We start from the raw sequence: 18,384 nt of genomic DNA, 5'->3' as shown, positions 1-18,384 counted from the left end.
TGATTAACACCCCCAACTCGCTTATCATATACGTGACATTATTTTCCTATTTCTTGATAATGCAAAACGAACTGGCCTTCTTTGCACTTTTTCGATGTTCTCTATCAATCCTGCCTCGTAAGGATCCCATACTGCACAGCAGAGGACCGGCAAGCATAGTGTACGCAGTCTCTCCACAACACCTACTGGATCTAAGTGTTCCCCCAGTAAAACGCAGTCTTTGGTTTTCTTTACCCAAGACATTATCCATGCGGTAGTTCCAATTTAAGTTGTTCGTAATTGTACTTCCTAGGTATTTAATGGTATTGATAGCCTTTAGATGCGTGTGATTTATCGTGCAACCGGATTTGAAAGGATTTCTTTTATAGTAACCGCGTGGATGACACACTTTTCCTCATTTAGAGTAAATTGCCACTTTTCGCATCATACACACATCTTATCTAATCATTTTGCAATTTGTTTCAATATTTTAATGACTTTTACACCATCATCTGCAAACAATATAAGAGGGCTGCTCAGATTGTCTCCTAAAACTGTTGAACAGATTAGGAACGGCACAGGGCTCGTAACACTTCCTCAAGAAACGACGGGTATCACATCTGTTTTACTCGATGACTCTCCCTTAATTACTGTGTACATAGAAATTTCTGACAGCAAATCACGAATTCAGTACCACAACTTAGTCTATATTCCATAAGCATGCAATTCGATTAGAAGGCTCTTGTGAGGAACGCTGTCAAAAGCCTTCAGGAAGCCTAGAAACATGGAATCCGAAACTTCCTGGCAGATTAAAACTGTGTGCCGAACCGAGACACGAACTCGGGACCTTTGCCTTTCGCGGGCAAGTGTTTTGCCAGGAGATATTCGCAAGAGAGTTTCTGTAAAGTTTGGAAGGTAAGAGACGAGGTACTAGCAGCAGTAACGCTGTGAGGACGGGGCATGAGTCGTGCTTCGGTAGCTCAGACAGTAGAGCACTTGCCAGCGAAAGGCAAAGGTCCCGAGTTCGACACTCGGTCCGGCATACAGTTTTCATCTGCCAGGAAGTTTCATATCAGCATACACGCCGCTGCAGAGTGAAAAATCTCATTCTGGAAACATGGAATCCATTTCAGATCCCCTGTCGATAGCACTCATCACTTCCTGTGAATAAAGAGTTGGTTCTGTTTCACAAGAACGATATTTTCTCAATCCGTGCTATTTGTCAATAGACCGTTTTCTTCGAGGCAATTCATGCTGTTCGAATACAATATGCGTTCAAAAATCCTACTGCAATTCGATAGCAGTTGTATGGGTCTGTAATTCATCGGATCACTCTTATTTACTTTCTTGAGTATTGCTGTGTGTGCAACTTGCCAGTCATTAGGGTAAAGGAGTTGTTTCGAACTGCACTGATCGAATGATCTTTCATAACTGAATTCCACTGTCTGTATTGCATAGGCAATGGTATATAGTTCGAAGAACACCACTGTATTGTATTGTATTGTTTGTTAACCGGGGACCTAGCAACGACGGAGAGAGTTGGTAGAGTAATGGTGCTGTACGCGAACGTGGAGAACTTGTTTGCGAAGCAATCGCCGACATAGTGTAACTGAGGCGGAATAAGGGGAACCAAATCGCATTCGCCGAGGCACATGGAAAACCGCCTAAAAACCATCCACATACTGGCTATTTCACCGGACCCCAACACAAATCTGCCGGTCGGGTTCGTGCCGGGGACCAGGCGCTCCTTCCCTCCCGGAAAGCCGTGCGTTAGACCGCACGACCAATCGTGCGGTCAAGGACACCATAATAAGTTAGTGATCAGAGTCACATCCAAATCTCGTTTCATTGTCTAGGGAGGAAGACTGGTAATCCTAGAAGTAGTAGTAGTGGTTGGTAGTAGTTTTAACCTTATATAGATCTCCTTTAGAAAGGTACTGGGCATGTTTCAGTATTACAATTTAAGAACAACATAAATAAAGTAATGCACATATACAAACGTTTACAGACTTACAGGTCTAGAATGCCAATGATATGACACCTAGCACTAGAAAATGTTCTGCTTTTTGATTAAATGGACTTCAACATTAGCGTTCCACTGACCGCAAGATTCTTTCCACGGAGTTTTTGCGAGGGATTTTCAAAAAGTAATGCAATCCATTTTTTTCTGAAAGCGGGTTGGTTTTATTCAGGATTCCAATACACCATATTACACCCCACTCTTTTGGCTACAAAACACAGTTTTTCAATGTAATATCCGTTCAATGCGACGCGACGGTCTTATGCCTTCTTACTGGAAGGGGATTACAATACACGATTCCAATACACCATTTTATTCCCCACTCCTTTGGCTACAAAACATTGTTTTTCAGTGAAATCTCCGTTCAATGCGACGGCCGTATACCGCCTTACTGGAAGGGCCTGTATGCCCGCACGGTACCATTCTACTGGTCAAATCCACAGCCAAAGTCTTGCTGCATCAATAAACCAAACTCCTCACAACACGCGTACTGCTTACGGCGGGGGGCATCTTCAATTGTGCCAAACACATGGAAATCGGAAGGTGCGAGATCCGGGCTGTAGGTCAGACGAGGAAAACAGTCGAGTGAAGTTTTGCGAGCTGCTCTCGCGTGCGCAGACTTACATGAGGCGCTGCGTTGTCATGGAGAAGGAGAAGTTCGTTTCCATTCCTGTGGCGATCACCTCAATTGAGAGTGTCCGCACTTCCATCATTGCAGGAGTATCTATGCAGAAGTCACAGCTGTGTGCGGATGGCTGGTACGGGGAAGATCGGAGAGGTTTGCGCGTGATTTTGTTCACTGCCCGGTCTTTGTAGACATTGTGCGAGAGCCTAGGAATATCTGTGATGCTCTGGTTTTCCACCAGAAGAATCTCAGTGACAGCTATCTGCTTGGAACGCATCTCCGTTCCAGGCGCCATTTTGAAGGCAGCGTACAGCACCGCCACCTATCGCAAGTAAATCAAGCTATAGACTACAGAGGTTGAAACGATAATATCCCACGATGTCCCACAACAAATGCCGCATTTTTTGATCCGAAATTGGCCGATAAAAAAATGTGTTTCATTACTTACTGAACGTAGCTCGTACACTACTGGTCATTAAAATTGCTACACCAAGAAGAAATGCAGATGATAAACGGGTATTCATTGGAAAAATATATTATACTAGAACTGACATGTGATTACATTTTGACGCAATTTGGGTGCATAGATCCTGAGAAATCAGTACCCAGAACAACCACTTCTGGCCGTAATAACGGCCTTGATACCCCTGGGCATTGAGTCAAACAGAGCTTGGATGGCGTGTACAAGTACAGCTGCCCATGCAGCTTCAACACGATACCACAGATCATCAAGAATAGTGACTGGCGTATTGTGATGAGCCAGTTGCTTGGCCACCATTGACCAGACGTTTTCAATTGGTGAGAAGTCTGGAGAATGTGCTGGCCAGGGCAGCGGTCGAACATTTTCTGTGTCCATAAAGGCCCGTACAGGACCTGCAACATGCGGTCGTGCATTAGCCTGCTGAAATGTAGGGTTTCGCAGGGATCGAATGTAGGGTAGAGCCACAGTTCGTAACACATCTGAAATGTAACGTCCACTGTTCAAAGTGCCGTCAATGCGAACAAGAGGTGACCGAGACGGCACCCCATACCATCACGCCAAGTGATACGCCAGTATGGCGATGACGAATACGCGCTTCCAATGTGCGTTCACCGCGATGTCGCCAAATACGGATGCGACCATCATGATGCTGTAAACAGGACCTGGATTCATCCAAAAAAAAAAATGACGTTTTGCCATTCGTGCAGCCAGGTTCGTCGTTGAGTACACCACCGCAGGCGCTCCTGTCTGTGATGCAGTGTCAAGAGTAACCGCAGCCATGGTTTCCGAGCTGATAGATAGTCCATGCTGCTGGAAACGTCGTCGAACTGTTCGTGCAGATGGTTGTTGTCTTGCAAGCGTCCCCATCTGTTGACTCAGGGATCGAGACGTGGCTGCACGATCCGTTACAGCCATGCGGATAAGATGTCTGTCATCTCGACTACTAGTGATACGGGGCCGTTGGGATCCAGCACGGCGTTCCGTATTACCCTTCTGAACCCGCCGATTCCATATTCTGCTAACAGTCATTGGGTGTCGACCATCAAGAGCAGCAATGTCACGAAACGATAAACCGCAATCACGATGGGCTACAATCCGATCTTTATCAAAGTCGGAAATGTGATGGTACGCATTTCTCCTCCTTACAAGAAGCATCACAACAACGTTTCACCAGGCAACGCCGGTCAACTGCCGTTTGTATATGAGAAATCGGTTGGAAACTTTCCTCATGTCAGCACGTTGTAGGTGTCACCACCGACGCCAACCCTGTGTGAATGCTCTGAAAAGCTAATCATTTCCATATCACAGCATCTTCTTCCTGTGGGTTAAATTTCGCGTCTCTCGCACGTCATCTTCGTGGTGTAACAATTTTAATGGGCAGTAGTGTATTATCAATAGGACAGTTTAGTTATACTGTCAGTTATATTAAGGTATTCTATGAGGCTATTGATTCCGAATAACACTGTGCGATAATGATCATTAGAAAGGATAAGGTAAAGCTAAAAGAGCTACCCAATAGAAGAGAAAGGGAGTTAAACATTCAGATTTGAGTGAACTGAGGAACGAGTATAGCAGAATGAGTAAGGGGGGGGGGGGAAGATGGTCGACAGAGAAGGCGGAAGAAAGGCCAACGAAGCTTCCGGGCGCGGTGGAAAGAGACCGACTAATTAAGAAGACTAATGAACGCCCACGGAGAAAGCACACCGGAAGTAAAGAAGACTGGGATCACCGAACCAAAGAGGCTTCTTAACGGCAAACGACTGCTGCAGATAGGTATTTATTGACCGCATCGAGAAGAAGAATTGCGAAATCTGTTCCGCCGAACAGTGAAAGCTTCGACGACTTGGAAAAGAAAGGCTCGCAATACTCAGAGAACTGATGGTCATAAACTAAGGACGAAATACTTCACTCATAGAATTACAATCTGGTACTTTCGTCTTGGTAAAAGCGTCAACTCTTTGTGAAACTGGCTTAGTATATTGCGTCAGTTATTATTTTATTATATCCACTACACACTTCAGTGATCGTGCCACCAATATCACGTAAATTCTAACCTTGTCGTGAAGTGCATAAAAGACTTTTTGCAACAAGGAGTCAAATAATGAACAAATTATTTGTCGTCTTGAGGGAGGTAGAAGAACAATGAGGATGTTATATATTGCTGATTGTAGCATGCGCACTATTCACACTACTCGCTCAAATAGTCTCATTGTAAAAACAAATAAAGATTAGTTCTCACCATTGGGAGAAGGACATTATAAACCTTCAGAAACCTGCTCCTTTGAGATATTCTTTATTGTAGCGACTAGTTTCAAAGACAAGATCATCGCAACTCGACCTACACATACATAGAAACATACAAATTATCATTATTGTAAAAGTAGTATAAATAATCTCACGCATTCATATACTTAATTATGTTTCAAGCATATGCTGTACCATATGTTGTGGAACGATCATCTGTATTCAAATGTATAGCACGTTTCAGTTCCACTTTTTTAGCTAGCGTCCGGTGGCAGGTGATGCTCGATTGTTATGTTCAGTTTTTGTAGACCTACATGGCAATATCTCCATTTAACAGTATCCTTTTCTATGTCCTGTACCTCTTACACAGGTGTAACGGGTATGTGCCTGTGGCTTATCTTTATGCTACAATCAGTCACCCAGATTTCTTTGACATCGCTAAACGATTATAGCTGGGCTCCTTGTGTAAAGGCTATAACTACTATTACGTCGCGATTGTAAGCCTTTGTCAAAAATTAAAACTTATTTGTGTTACTGATCAGATACGACCGTAGTGGCCATTTACAGGTGACATCAAGAAGCTGCCAAGTACTATCTAGGAAAGGAGAATTCAGGTGCATTCTCCTTTCCTAGATGAACCTGAATTCTCCTTTCCTAGATAGTACTTGGCAGCTTCTTGATGTCATCTGTAAATGGCCACTAGGGTCGTATCTGATCAGTAACACAAATAAATTTTAATTTTTGACAAAGGCTTACAGTTGCGATGTAATAGTAGTTATAGCCTTTACACAAGGAGCCCAGCTATAATCGTTTAGCGATGTCAAAGAAATCTGGGTGATCGATTGTAGCTGAAGATAAGCCACAGGCACATACCTGTTACATCCGTGTGCGAGGTATAGGACACAGAAAAGGATACTGTTAAATCCTGATATATTTGGCAACAACTTAGTATCATTTCTAAATGGCCTCTAACGCAGAAATTGCTTAGTCGTGATGTGCAGATTCATTTTGATGAAAAGATAAATTGAAACAATTATCAGTGTCAGTCACTTTTACTTTTTGCCACGACGCGTTTCAAGCATTTACTCCCTTATTTTCAGGCGGCTCAGTGGATTACAATAAATTTTTGTTTGTCAGATGTAGCCAGTTGTCTGTTTTGAGTTTAATTTCGATACAAATAAGGTACAAATGGACATTGTTAACATGGAACTGGAATTAACAATTTTAAGGGATAATGAAGGTACTTACAAGATGTTCCAGCGCAAGAACTCTTGACCGTCGTCAGAAATATACGATAGCATTTTCATGTTTGGGTGGTACGCAAACACACCAGTATGAACAGTCCAGAGACTGAACTAATGTAGAAAAACCGTGACTTGTAAGCCAACGATCATTCATTACCAGCTTATGTGTAAATATGTGTTTAAATCTTTACAACCTTTCCGCTTAAAAATAAAAAACAGAATATAAAAGTTTGCTCCCATAGGAATTTACCACCACAAAATACAAAAAATAAAAATCTTATAAACATAGATATCAGCATATTTATTTTTTAATATGTCAGTTTGGTGATCTTGGAGATGTTTTCACGATTTAGGTCACTAAAAAAGATAGTAGTAAAAGTTACTGTACATCGTCTAGTATACTTGAGAAGCTTACACGAGTAGATTGACCCTGTCTCAACTCAGTCATTGAGTGTGTTCTGCCCATGTTTTCAAGTTCTTCGCCGTGTTTCAGTTTGTGGCCTTTGTTTAGTTTATGTAGTATGATTATATTATTGTTTATGTTGCCACAAAATGTCCTGTGTCGTTAATGTGAGTAACTGGGCAGATTTTACGCTAAGTGCACTTATGTGTTCCTTAAATTTAGATCGGAAGCTTCGTCATGTCTGTTTTAACTTATCTCTTATGCCATAAACAGCGGCTTTTTTCAAACCACAATCCAATATGGATGACATAAGATTTGATTTTAATTTTTCACGAAAGTGGACCCACGGTCTTAAGCTTCAACAAATTAACGACACAGTAGTGGAAGAAATGAAATAATTCTCTTTTTCATTTTAGGAAGGAAGATTACACCGGATGGCAAAAGCCAAAAAGGGACACTCCCCATCGCACCCCCTTCAGGTGTACTCGTAAGATGACCCAATGTATAGTCTGCCATAAACTGAACACAAAAATGGTTCAAATGGCTCTGAGCACTATGGGACTTAACTTCTGAGGTCATCAGTCCCCAAGAACTTAGAACTACTTAAACTTAACTAACCTAAGGACATCACACACATCCATGCCCGGGGCAGGATTGGAACCTGCGACCATAGCGTAACGCGGTTCCAGACTGTAGCGCCTAGAACTGGTCGGCCACTCCGGCCGGCAACTGAACACAGATCAGGCATGAAAACAGAAAGAAGGTGTACTGAACGGTGAAAAAAGAAGCAAAATAGTGACGGACCAAGCTCAACATGTACACATCGACACATCGAGCGCATTTTGAAAACACGGCGTCATGGTTGTGTAGGCACGGAGTCGGACTACAGTGTGGGAGATCTGTGTTCAAATCTCCTTCGTGTCTTCTTTTTTTTCACAAAGTTATGAACCTTCCGTCCGGTCACTGAAGTATCTGTTCTCCTCCGATAGTCTTGGTAAATGTTTACTATAAATACATTATAAAATGTGAGTCATGTGGTTCTACATATCACCGTTGCAACTAAATGTGATGTATAGTGAGAGCAAGCGAGACGCCGCATAGATCTCTCACAGAAATGTAAACAACAAATAAACGGGTGTGAACTATGTTACAACAAACGAAATCAAGAGTCAAAACTTCCAAAACGGAACTCAAGGGTCATAACATGTCGAATTTGTGTAGAATAAATAGGAGGTACGTATTGTAGGTCCCTTCCTTACACCTCGCTGTTGCAAACCGACTTTACACCACGACACAGACACAAATTTCAATACAGCGAATAGAGGCTTCTATGACGGGACAGACAGTTCTTGATTGTTTGAAAACAGGAAATACTGGTCACGAGGCATCATTGAACGAGGATCTTCCGCTTTGCAGTCCAACACCGTGACCACATAACCACAACAGTATGGCTGTATAAACTCGCTCGATGTTGCATACCTTGAGCTTGGAGTGTTCACTGCGTCGAGTCTGCTTTTCTTTCACAGTCCAGTACACTTTCTTCCTGCTTTCATGCTTGATCTGTGTTCAGTTTTTGACGATTTATCCACTGGGGCATCTTACCGCTAAATCTGAGGGGAGTACGTTGGCGAGTTTCCCTCGTAAGAAGATACCAGAAGCAGGGAGCATCAGCGAAGATGGTTTTCTTCGATGTAAGAGCTCTACTGTTATTGGTTATAGACATGGAAACGAAGGAGAGGTGTTCGTCTCAGGTGTAGAATTGTATACGTAGAAGTGTAAGGTGGACATTCGAAAAAATGGAGAAGAAGAAACTGGTGCATCAACATAATTAGCAATGAGTTCACACTAAATGTGTGTCAAGCTGCAGTAAAATCTACTCTTTTCTGTGGGCCAGAAACACAGATTACCTACAGAAAACATCTAAAGTATCTTCTAAGTTACAATCGTCTATGACCGGAAAAGATCCTTCGAATGAAGAGACGAGACTTGTGTTCTGGAAGAGGGGTTACCAACCAGCAATGAAGACAAAAATTTATTTTTGTTCATCAGTCCTAGAAGTGTTACTTAAGAAAATGACAAGCCTGATTAAGACGATCAGTACGTCATCAGATGGTCAAAACAAATTGCAAAGTGATTTAAACAAGATATGTGTATGGGGTGAAAAGTGGTAACTAACTCGAAATAATGAAAACCATGAAATCTTCCACACGAGTAATACAAGTAGTCCGCTACATTTCAGATATACGATAAATCGCACAAATCTAAAGGCTGTAAATTCGACTAAATACTTGAGGATTGCAATTACGAATAACTTAAGCTGGGGGGTCACAAAGATAATGTTCTGAGTAAATCAAACCAGAGACTGCGATTTATGGCAGAACAATGAAAAAAATGCGAGAGGTCTACGAAAGAGACTGTCTACATTACACTTGTGGGTCCTTTTCTCGAATAATACTGTCCATGTGGAATCTGCATCGGGTAGGATCGATGGACGACACCGAAAAAATTCAGAGAAGACAGCTCGTTTCGTGCTACCGCGAAACAGGGAGAAAGAGCCTCGTATATGATACGTGAATTAGGGTGGCAATCATTAAAGGAAAGGAGTTTTTCATTGCGGCAGGATCTTCTCATGAACTATTAATCACCAACTTTCTCCTCAGAGTGTGAAAATATTCTGTTAGCGCCCACCTATGTAGTCAAGAATGATCATCATAATAAAATAAGAGAAAGCAAAGCTCGCACAGAAAGATTTACGCTTTAGTTTTTCCCGCTTGTGGTTCGAGAGTGGAACGGCAGAGAAATAGTTTGAAGGTGTTTCGATGACCCCTCGGCCAGGCACTTATTTGTGAACTGCAGAGTTCTCATGTAGATGTAGACCACTAGTATCGCACACCATGCTGTGGCTACATACCCATAAAAAGTTTATTCAGGCTTGCTCTGACTGGAATGAGATTTGTGCTTACACATGGCTTAAAAGGGTACCACAGAAGTCAGAACCACTAATAACTCGTATGGACAGAACACTGGTGGTAAAAACACAACATTAAATGACTGTCTGCTGAAAAGAACCCGCTTCCATCGATCTTTACTTGGCAAAAAAACTACAGATCGTCATCTCATTTGTACAGCATCTAACTGATTCAAATTACACTACTGACCATTAAAATTGATACACCACGAAGATGTCGTGCTGCAGACGCGAAATTTAACCGACAGGAAGAAGATGCTGTGATTTGCAAATAATTAGCTTTTCAGAGCATTCACACAAGGCTGGCGCCGGTGGTGACACCTACATTGTGCTGACATGAGGTAAGTTTCCAACCGATTTCCCTTACACAAGCAGCAGTTGACCGGCGTTGCCTGGAGAAATGTTGTTGTGATGCCTCGTGTAACGAGGAGAAATGCGTACCGTCACGTATCCAACTTCGATAAAGGTCGGATTATAACCTATCGCGATTACGGTTTATCGTATGCGACATTGCTGCTCGCGTTAGTCGAGATATAATGACTGTTAGCGGAATATGGAATCGGTGGGTTCAAGAGGGTAGTACGGAACGCCATGCTGGATCCCAACATCCCCGTATCACTAGCAGTCGAGATGACAGGCATCTTATCCGCATGGCTGTAACGGATCGTGCACCCACATCTCGATCCCTGAGTCAACGGATGGGGACGTTTGCAAGACAACAACCATCTTCACCAACAGTTCGACGACGTTTGCAGCAGCATAGACTATCAGCTAGGAGACCATGGCTGCGGTTACCCTTGACGCTGCATCACAGACAGGAGCGCCTGCGATGGTGTACTCAACGACGAACGTGGGTGCACGTATGGTAAAACGTTATTTTTCGGATGAAACCAGGTTCTGTTTACAGCATCATGATGGTCGCATCCGTATTTGGCGACATCGCGGTGAACGCACATTGGAAGCGCGTATTCGTCATCGCCATACTGGCGTATCACCCGGCGTGATGGTATGGGGTGCCGTCTCGGTCACCTCTTCTTCGCATTGTCGGCACTTTGAACAGTGGACGTTACATTTCAGATGTGTTACGACCCGTGGCTCTACCCTTCATTCGATCCCTACGAAACCCTACATTTCAGCAGGATAATGCACGACCGCATGTTGCATGTTCTGTACAGGCCTTTCTGGATACAGAAAATGTTCGACTGCTGCCCTGGCCAGCACATTCTCCAGCTCTCTCACCAATTGAAGACGTCAATAGTGGCCGAGCAACTGGCTCGTCACAATACGCCAGTCACTACTCTTGATGAACTGTGGTATCGTGTTGAAGCTGCATGGGCAGCTGTACCTGTACACACCATCCAAGCTCTGTTTGACTCAATGCCCAGGCGTATGAAGACAGTTATTACGGCAGAGGTGGTTGTTCTGGGTACTGATTTTTCAGGATCTATGCACCCAAATTGCGTGAAAATGTAATCACATGTCAGTTCTAGTATAATATATTATTTTTCCAATGAATACCCGTTTATCATCTGCATTTCTTCTTTGTGTGCCAATTTTAATGTCCAGTAATGTATATTCTTACAAACTACATCTGGTATTTTGTTTCCGGATGCAAACACGAATAGGTTTCATGGTTGTTCAATACGCGAATATGTTACGCATAGTTATACGTACGAGAAACACGATTCTTTCAAATTCATTGCGCAACACTGAAATATTTGCCCTTATGCTTTATTGTACGTTAATCGTACTCGAAAATTGAGCTTTTTAAAGCTAAATGGTAATTTAGCAGAAATGAGTGAAAGTGAAGTTCGTAGTAAGAATACAGACTTCCCTTGCTCCTTTCCGCTTAACATTTCCGCTTCTACGGTGTTGTTTAGAAGTGGCTAAACAAGGTCATTTTTGTTGCTAAACTTGTTCGCCCACGCATTCATTCTTTGTTTACGTATTTTCTATTAGCGGATAGACTTTTTCGCTGAGTCCTCCCTCTGTCTTTACTGCGTTGCTATCACAAAATACCTGCAATAATGTGGATTTATTAGTCCAAAACTTTAAAGTAAAACTACATACATGTGGGAAAAATTCACAGCATTTTAATAATTCCTGTGGGGGTTAGAAATTGCTGCCTGATCAGTCGACAATATTACAGTTTTTTTGTTCTTTAGAGACCTGATTGGTCCTCATTTGCTTGTTTAATAAATCGTCGAGTTTTTGGTCCCGTCATTTCGGCAAAAGAAACTGTCTTGAGTATATACGCTAGTTGCGTTTCGCTATTTTTCACAAAAATCATCAGCAGTGTCTTGAAATTACGTTATACTTATATTGTGTTTATGGTAATTTTAAACAATTGGATTCATACACTTTACGAAAAGCTCTCAAGTTTCCAGTCGGGTGGCGGTATTATAAAACCGCGATGTTGCGACGAGTGACTTACTCATCATCTTCTGACGAAAACGTCGAGAAAGTCTACATTCACACATGATTGGATACAGTTTCGTGTATCTCTGTTCGAAAGAATACTCCACAACGATAGCATACCAGCTACTGAAAGACCTGTAGAGCCACAGACTGCACATTTTTTAATCAAAATTGTATGTTACAATGTAAAAAAAGTCATCTTAACATTGATATTATTCTCCAGAATTTCTTATTGTGAGCAGTAAAATTACCAAAAACATTGACTGCTTGCAACGTGTACCCTTGTACGACAAAATAAAAACGTTGGATTCGTCAGTGATAATAACAGTAACTTAACAACACTGACTTCCAGCGCAGTTATAAGTAAACACAGTTCCTCCTTTTTTCTCCTTTTGTTTAATTAAGCGTATGTCGTTACGGGCTACTACAAACTTACTTTCACGATTCACATGTGCTCTGCCTGGGTGCTGTCTTCCGCTGGAACTTAAAAAGCGCGCCGCCGACGGATGTTCTGCAGCTGGTCTAGGGTAGTACCCCAGCTGGCCGCGACAGGAAGTGGTGGCGCGGTGGTCGCAGAACAGTCGGCGCACGCTCAGAGCTGAGTCAGACACGACGGCGAGCAGTATGGCGACATGTCGCTTCGTGCGTAAACAGTGAGTGTAGGCACTTGTCTCATCGTGGCGGGATAAATATTGTCTGACTGGCTAAAGTGTGCTTCTATACGTCGTTCAAGATCGTATCGCTTACAGGACGTCTCATTTAAAGAGCAGAAACAGTGGTATTTCTTAGCAGTGAGCATTTGACAGATTATCACCTTTGCTTGCCGTTTACAGTTATGTGTTAGCTTATCAATGAGAAAGGACAGAGCTTTGTGACTCGTGGAAACGGCGTGAATATTCTATTGCGACTGAGAGGAGACGAAATGAGCGGGTCTGCAGTGCCCTGGCGTGGAAAATTCCGACTGATACCGTGTTAGCTGAACCGTAGCGAGAAGATTTGGATTATGTGGAGTGTTAAGACCAGCAAGACGAAGAATTCTCAAGGATGAGCCGTGGGTACTACGTACCCTGTGCGCCGTTCCTCTACTTGGTAAGTACGAACTCAAAATGCCATGTTTTCTGTATTGCAATAAGAACAAATCATCCAGAAGAAACAGATGGCTGTGTAAGTGAACATGTATTATTTTGGTACTTGACGAAGATAATTGAGCGTATTAAGTGACAGAGAACGAAATAATTCCCATATTTTCGCACTGTTGTTGCAGGTTTTTTCTTGTACCATTGTTAAGTCAAATGCTAGGTGCATATTGGATTTTTAATGTTTCTCTTGTGGTATGTTACGTTCCGTGCATTTTCTTGGATTTCTTTGGTTGGAGAAGATAAAGTTTTAGTTCTATCAAAAGTGTACTGAAACTGTTGGCATTACGCGTTACATCCCACCCAGTTTTAGAGGCGCTGTTTTCAGAGAAACTATCGAGGTATTATATTATCAACTAATTTACTGACTGAAGTGTAATATTGTATTAGAAATGTTTTTCATCATCAAATGCCAGAGGACAGGAGCTATCTTCATGTCGAACAGCTTTCTCTGTTTTTAACTGAGATAAGAACCAGTGGTGGATTTGCGGGTGGGGTGGGAGTATATACAAAAATCGTACGTACACTGTATCCATGAGCAGAAGTTGGCTTTTGTGTTTTCTCAGTTTTGTGTCATTTTAGTTGTTAACGGGCAGGAGTGCCCTGTTGATTAAGGAGTTCATAATGGGCGCCTTGTTCTCCGTAACAATTTCAGCCTGCCAGCAGATGTTTGGTTGGATACCGAAAGTACTAGAGCCAAGATGTGTGGTGTAAAGCCAGCTGAAGGCATTGGTTGCTGTGTGTAGCGTATGCGTGCGCCGCTATTGAGTTGTTTGTCGCCTGGTGCGAATCGCAGCTGCAAGGCGGTGCGACCTTGCGCAGTCAGCTGTTTGGCGCATCTCCAGGGCACCGCCCGCCACATATGCAAGACTCTTCTCGCTTTCCTTCCTGTCACTTCTTTTCTGCCTCACGTTCTTGTAGTAGTTTAGCGGCCTCAAATGGCAGCAAATTATTCCTTGTGATATGTACAGTACCGTGAGATAAATTGTCACAAGTAACAAATACGATATAACCTGAAACGAAACCTCGGCGATTAATGAATAATTACCACTTTTATAACCAGTAATTGTGTACAGACAGTGAGAGAGTCTGTTAATGTACAGTCTTACACTGCATAACTGTTATAGTACGTAAGAGTTCTTGTACGGCTTCATACGTTAATTTTTCTAATCCTTTTTGCGCGATGCATGCACTAGTAGACCAGCATATGAAAGGGCTATGGGCTGCAGCTAGGTTCCTCACAAGATGCCTAGTGCTTTTACCGAGCTGTTTTTCATCAAATAGTACGCATTTTTTTATTCAACTTTCTGCAGTCGAAACTTGTTCTCGCTTTTTTTTACCTCTGAATTTGTGTGGTATTTCTGTTACGTGAAAATTATTGCTTCCAGGTGTGATTGTAGGCCCACTATCAAAGGCCACTGCATATTTTGTGAATGCCATTGGTGTAAATTTGACTGCTTTTAGAGTTACTTGCCGATGTTAAGAGCGTGTAGCAGTCTTGTCGAAATGGAAGCAACCATCCGTGGCTTTCTACATTGCAACATACAGGCTTATCACACCTACAAAAAATATTTTAAGCATCTACCTTTCGTTTTTGATTTTTACGTTTTTAGGTCCACTGTGAAATATATATTCCATATAATCAACCATCGTCAACTGGAGTATAGGATCTTATGTTCAGAATGAAACAAGAAACCAAAATTTCATTTTTTTCATTTATTCCTTTTTAATTTTTCTTTACTGTAGTAAACATGTTCATGCATTAAATTAGTCATGGTAACATTAAGTTGAATCTTAATAAAAGATAAAAAGGTTATGCGTTGCCTACAATCAAAACTTGCAAGGTATCAAATAAAAACTAATAACAATTAATGACTTAGCAGTGAAAAATTCACATAAATGAGACGTGTTCGTTGAAAGTATATAGGAAGATTTAGTAGCCCTTCCTTTGGAATTAAATTCGTAGTTGCGAAGCCTGTATTTAGTGTGTGTCCATTCAACCACGTGATTTTGCAGATAATGCGCTTGGTAACTATCAACCGAGGTTACTTTGCAAATAAAACTCCAGGTTTGTAATACTCATTGCGATTTATTATGTATTTTGAAAATCACCTCATTTCGAATGCCATGTTTCCAAGGCAAGGTTCTTCCTCGATCGAATTTGACCGTAAAGGAGTTTGCTAACCAGGCTCGTGCCATATGAATCCGTCTTAATGTTACAAGTCACTGACCTCCAGGTTAAATACGATTTTTGAAGACAATCTGAGACACTATAGACCGGCAGTACACCCGTGGATATTTTGAGAATCTGGTCATTTCGTGGTACCGGTACTTGCCAATTCATTTAGTCTAATAAATTCTGCGTTCTGTAACTGCTGGTATATAATAGTTATTGCCACACCCAGCTGTCAAACCCGCTTTCTCTTATCTTGCAAAGTTCTCTGCTTGGTATAAGTTATGAGAAGAGGCACGAAATTGGGATCTATTGCGGAACCTACGTGGGGAGTGTCCACCACAGCGTAACCGCAAATCAGCTTTTTTAGTTCGTGGGCGAATATTGTACATGTTACTTAGTTAGAAAACAAAGGAAGACCATTTATAACTCCTCCTGATCGTGGCTTGAACTATTAAATGCAGTACTAATTTCCGTAACTCAACGCTTGTTAATTTTTCGCGAGGGCCGATTCTCCTTACCTACTTTTCGAAAGTAGTTTCGCTCTGGTGTTGCAAGAATTCATTCTACGTTTGTCGTAGCCTTCAATATTCCTCTGTGCCACAAAATTACTTCCCGCATTAAAATAATTAAAAACTGCACTAGACGCTTGACAATTGTCTTAGCGCCGCAAGTTTACTTCAGTATGGACTTGTGTGTGTGTCGATAGGTACAGTCATAACGCCTCCCAGTAAACGACCTTCTGCAGTGTGTGTGTGTTGCTGCTGAAGTTGCTATCATTCCTGCCACTTTACATGTCAGCAGTTTGTCCACTGTCTTGTTGCGTTCATTCTCTTGACGAAACTGCCGACTTCCTGTTGTTAAAAGAAGACATTACTCTCCTCTAATTTTCCCCTACGCTTTTTCATTCCCCAAGATTATTTAATGACAAATAATAGTTGGTTAATCTGTCATGATGTGGCTAAGCTGCAGAATGCAGCTGGACCATAAATTGAGTCGCGACATAATTTTCTGTTGAACGGAAACCTTTCCGCCATTGTTTTGGACAGTAAACAGCGAGATACACATTACTTAGCCACTGATAAATCCTCTGGCTCCCAGTCGAGTACCAGTGTTGCAATACCGCCACCTTTCCAAGAGTATCAGACCCATTATTTTGTGGTTAGCTTTTCGTCAGCAGTTTTTCTACAAGTCCTGGTCCAAGATTTCGGTTTTGTTTTTGGTTGTGAAAATTTAAACGAAATAGATGCAACAAATTATCCTGATCGGTGAGATATCTTTGCCCCAGTTTTAAATAACTGTAGAATTTTTACAGTTTCTATTGTTTTCACTCAACTATCCGATCAAATTAGTTTATGTGCAGTTGAATGCTTCGTGTCGCTAGTAAATTCCAGGCTACATATCCCAAGTAACATTTCATAACATGTGGAACCAAGGACATATCCGGAGGGGGTAGCTGCAGCTACCTGCCTTTTTAAAATAAAATATAACGAATAAGAAAAAAATTGCCTCACAGACCGAGCTCTCTCTCCCTGCCAAGCCACACAGACAGGCGTATCAGTTCAGTATCAGCCTGAAGAAAAGTGTAGTATGTAAATAATATTAATAGCTAGTGCACCCAGAGTCATTCACCACGAAACTAATGAGTAGCACCCCTTCCACCCCAATTCAGATATGGGGATCGCTCTTGTGAGTTTAAGATTTTCTCAGTGATTGTTGTTTTTTGTCTAAGTCTGTTGGCTTTCATTTATATGAGCACATACGACGATTTTAGACAGTAACGTTTATACTTTGCACTTTCTTTACAGCCAAGTACTGACGCATTTATTTTTAAATATCAATAATGAAACGTGGTGCTGCAGAAAAGTGTTGAAGATTAGACGTGTTGATCTGATAACTAATGTGAATGTACTAAATCTGAGACAATGTTACGGCACAACTTGGTTAAAAGAAGAGATCGGTTCATAGAACACGGTGAAGGAATCTTCAGTTTGGTAAATGAGGAAAGTAACGGTGGTGTTGAGGTGGCGGGGTCGTTAAAGTCGCAGAGGGATTACAGTAAGCAGGTTCAAGTGGAGCTGTTCCGCATCAATTAATGTAGAGTGAAGAGATCTGCATAGGATGGACTAACGTGAAAAGCTGCATCAAACCAGTCTTCGAACTGAATACCCTAACAACGATAATACACTTATTCCAGGTTAGCACCGTCGCACATTTCAACTGTACTATTGCTTGTGAAATCGTACGTGCCCTGTTCGGAAATAAACTGTGAATTACTTTTTCGAAGTAAGGCTGCTGAATGCATGAAACTTAACGAGCAACCTGCCAGCAACGGAATACGGACATGAGTCACTAAAGATGGGTGAAATACAGGGTGAGCAGTAAGATCTTTACTGGTTACGAAAATTCATTTCTAAGGAACTATGGTAGATACTACATAGGTAGATTATTTTGTGCCTTGTCTGTTGTCCGTAGAACATCCAGATTCTAGGTAATACGCACTTTATCTCCATATCTTTGGCTTCAACGCCGCTGCATTATCTCGTATTCGTGCCAAAATAAATTGTACACCACCATCTGATGAACTGGGCGCTTTTTCCTTAACGTAACCCCACGAAAATGCTTGAAGGGTTGTGCCCGGCGAGCGTGGTAGTAATGTTATTCACCTAAGCTACAGTTTGTAACAGACCTCA

The 18,384-nt window shown here is 41.9% G+C and overlaps 1 protein-coding gene across 2 annotated transcripts in view; it reads left to right on the top strand.

The window, feature by feature from the left end:
- The window catches only part of LOC126278798 (nucleolar and coiled-body phosphoprotein 1), a 653,632-nt gene that overhangs the window by 99,921 nt on the left and 535,327 nt on the right, over nucleotides 1-18,384 (top strand). The window contains exon 1 of one of the 2 annotated variants that reach the window (XM_049979075.1): nucleotides 12,977-13,471. The exons of the other annotated variant lie outside the window; for it this stretch is intronic. Coding sequence (XP_049835032.1) covers nucleotides 13,427-13,471 — 45 coding nt within the window. The 5' untranslated portion in view covers nucleotides 12,977-13,426. Of the gene's footprint in view, nucleotides 1-12,976; nucleotides 13,472-18,384 lie in introns of those variants that run through there. 2 annotated transcript variants of the gene reach the window in all.

The sequence above is a fragment of the Schistocerca gregaria genome, chromosome 1, assembly GCF_023897955.1.
Source record: "Schistocerca gregaria isolate iqSchGreg1 chromosome 1, iqSchGreg1.2, whole genome shotgun sequence".
Lineage (NCBI taxonomy): Eukaryota > Metazoa > Arthropoda > Insecta > Orthoptera > Acrididae > Schistocerca > Schistocerca gregaria.
This window is presented reverse-complemented; position numbering and strand designations above follow the sequence as displayed.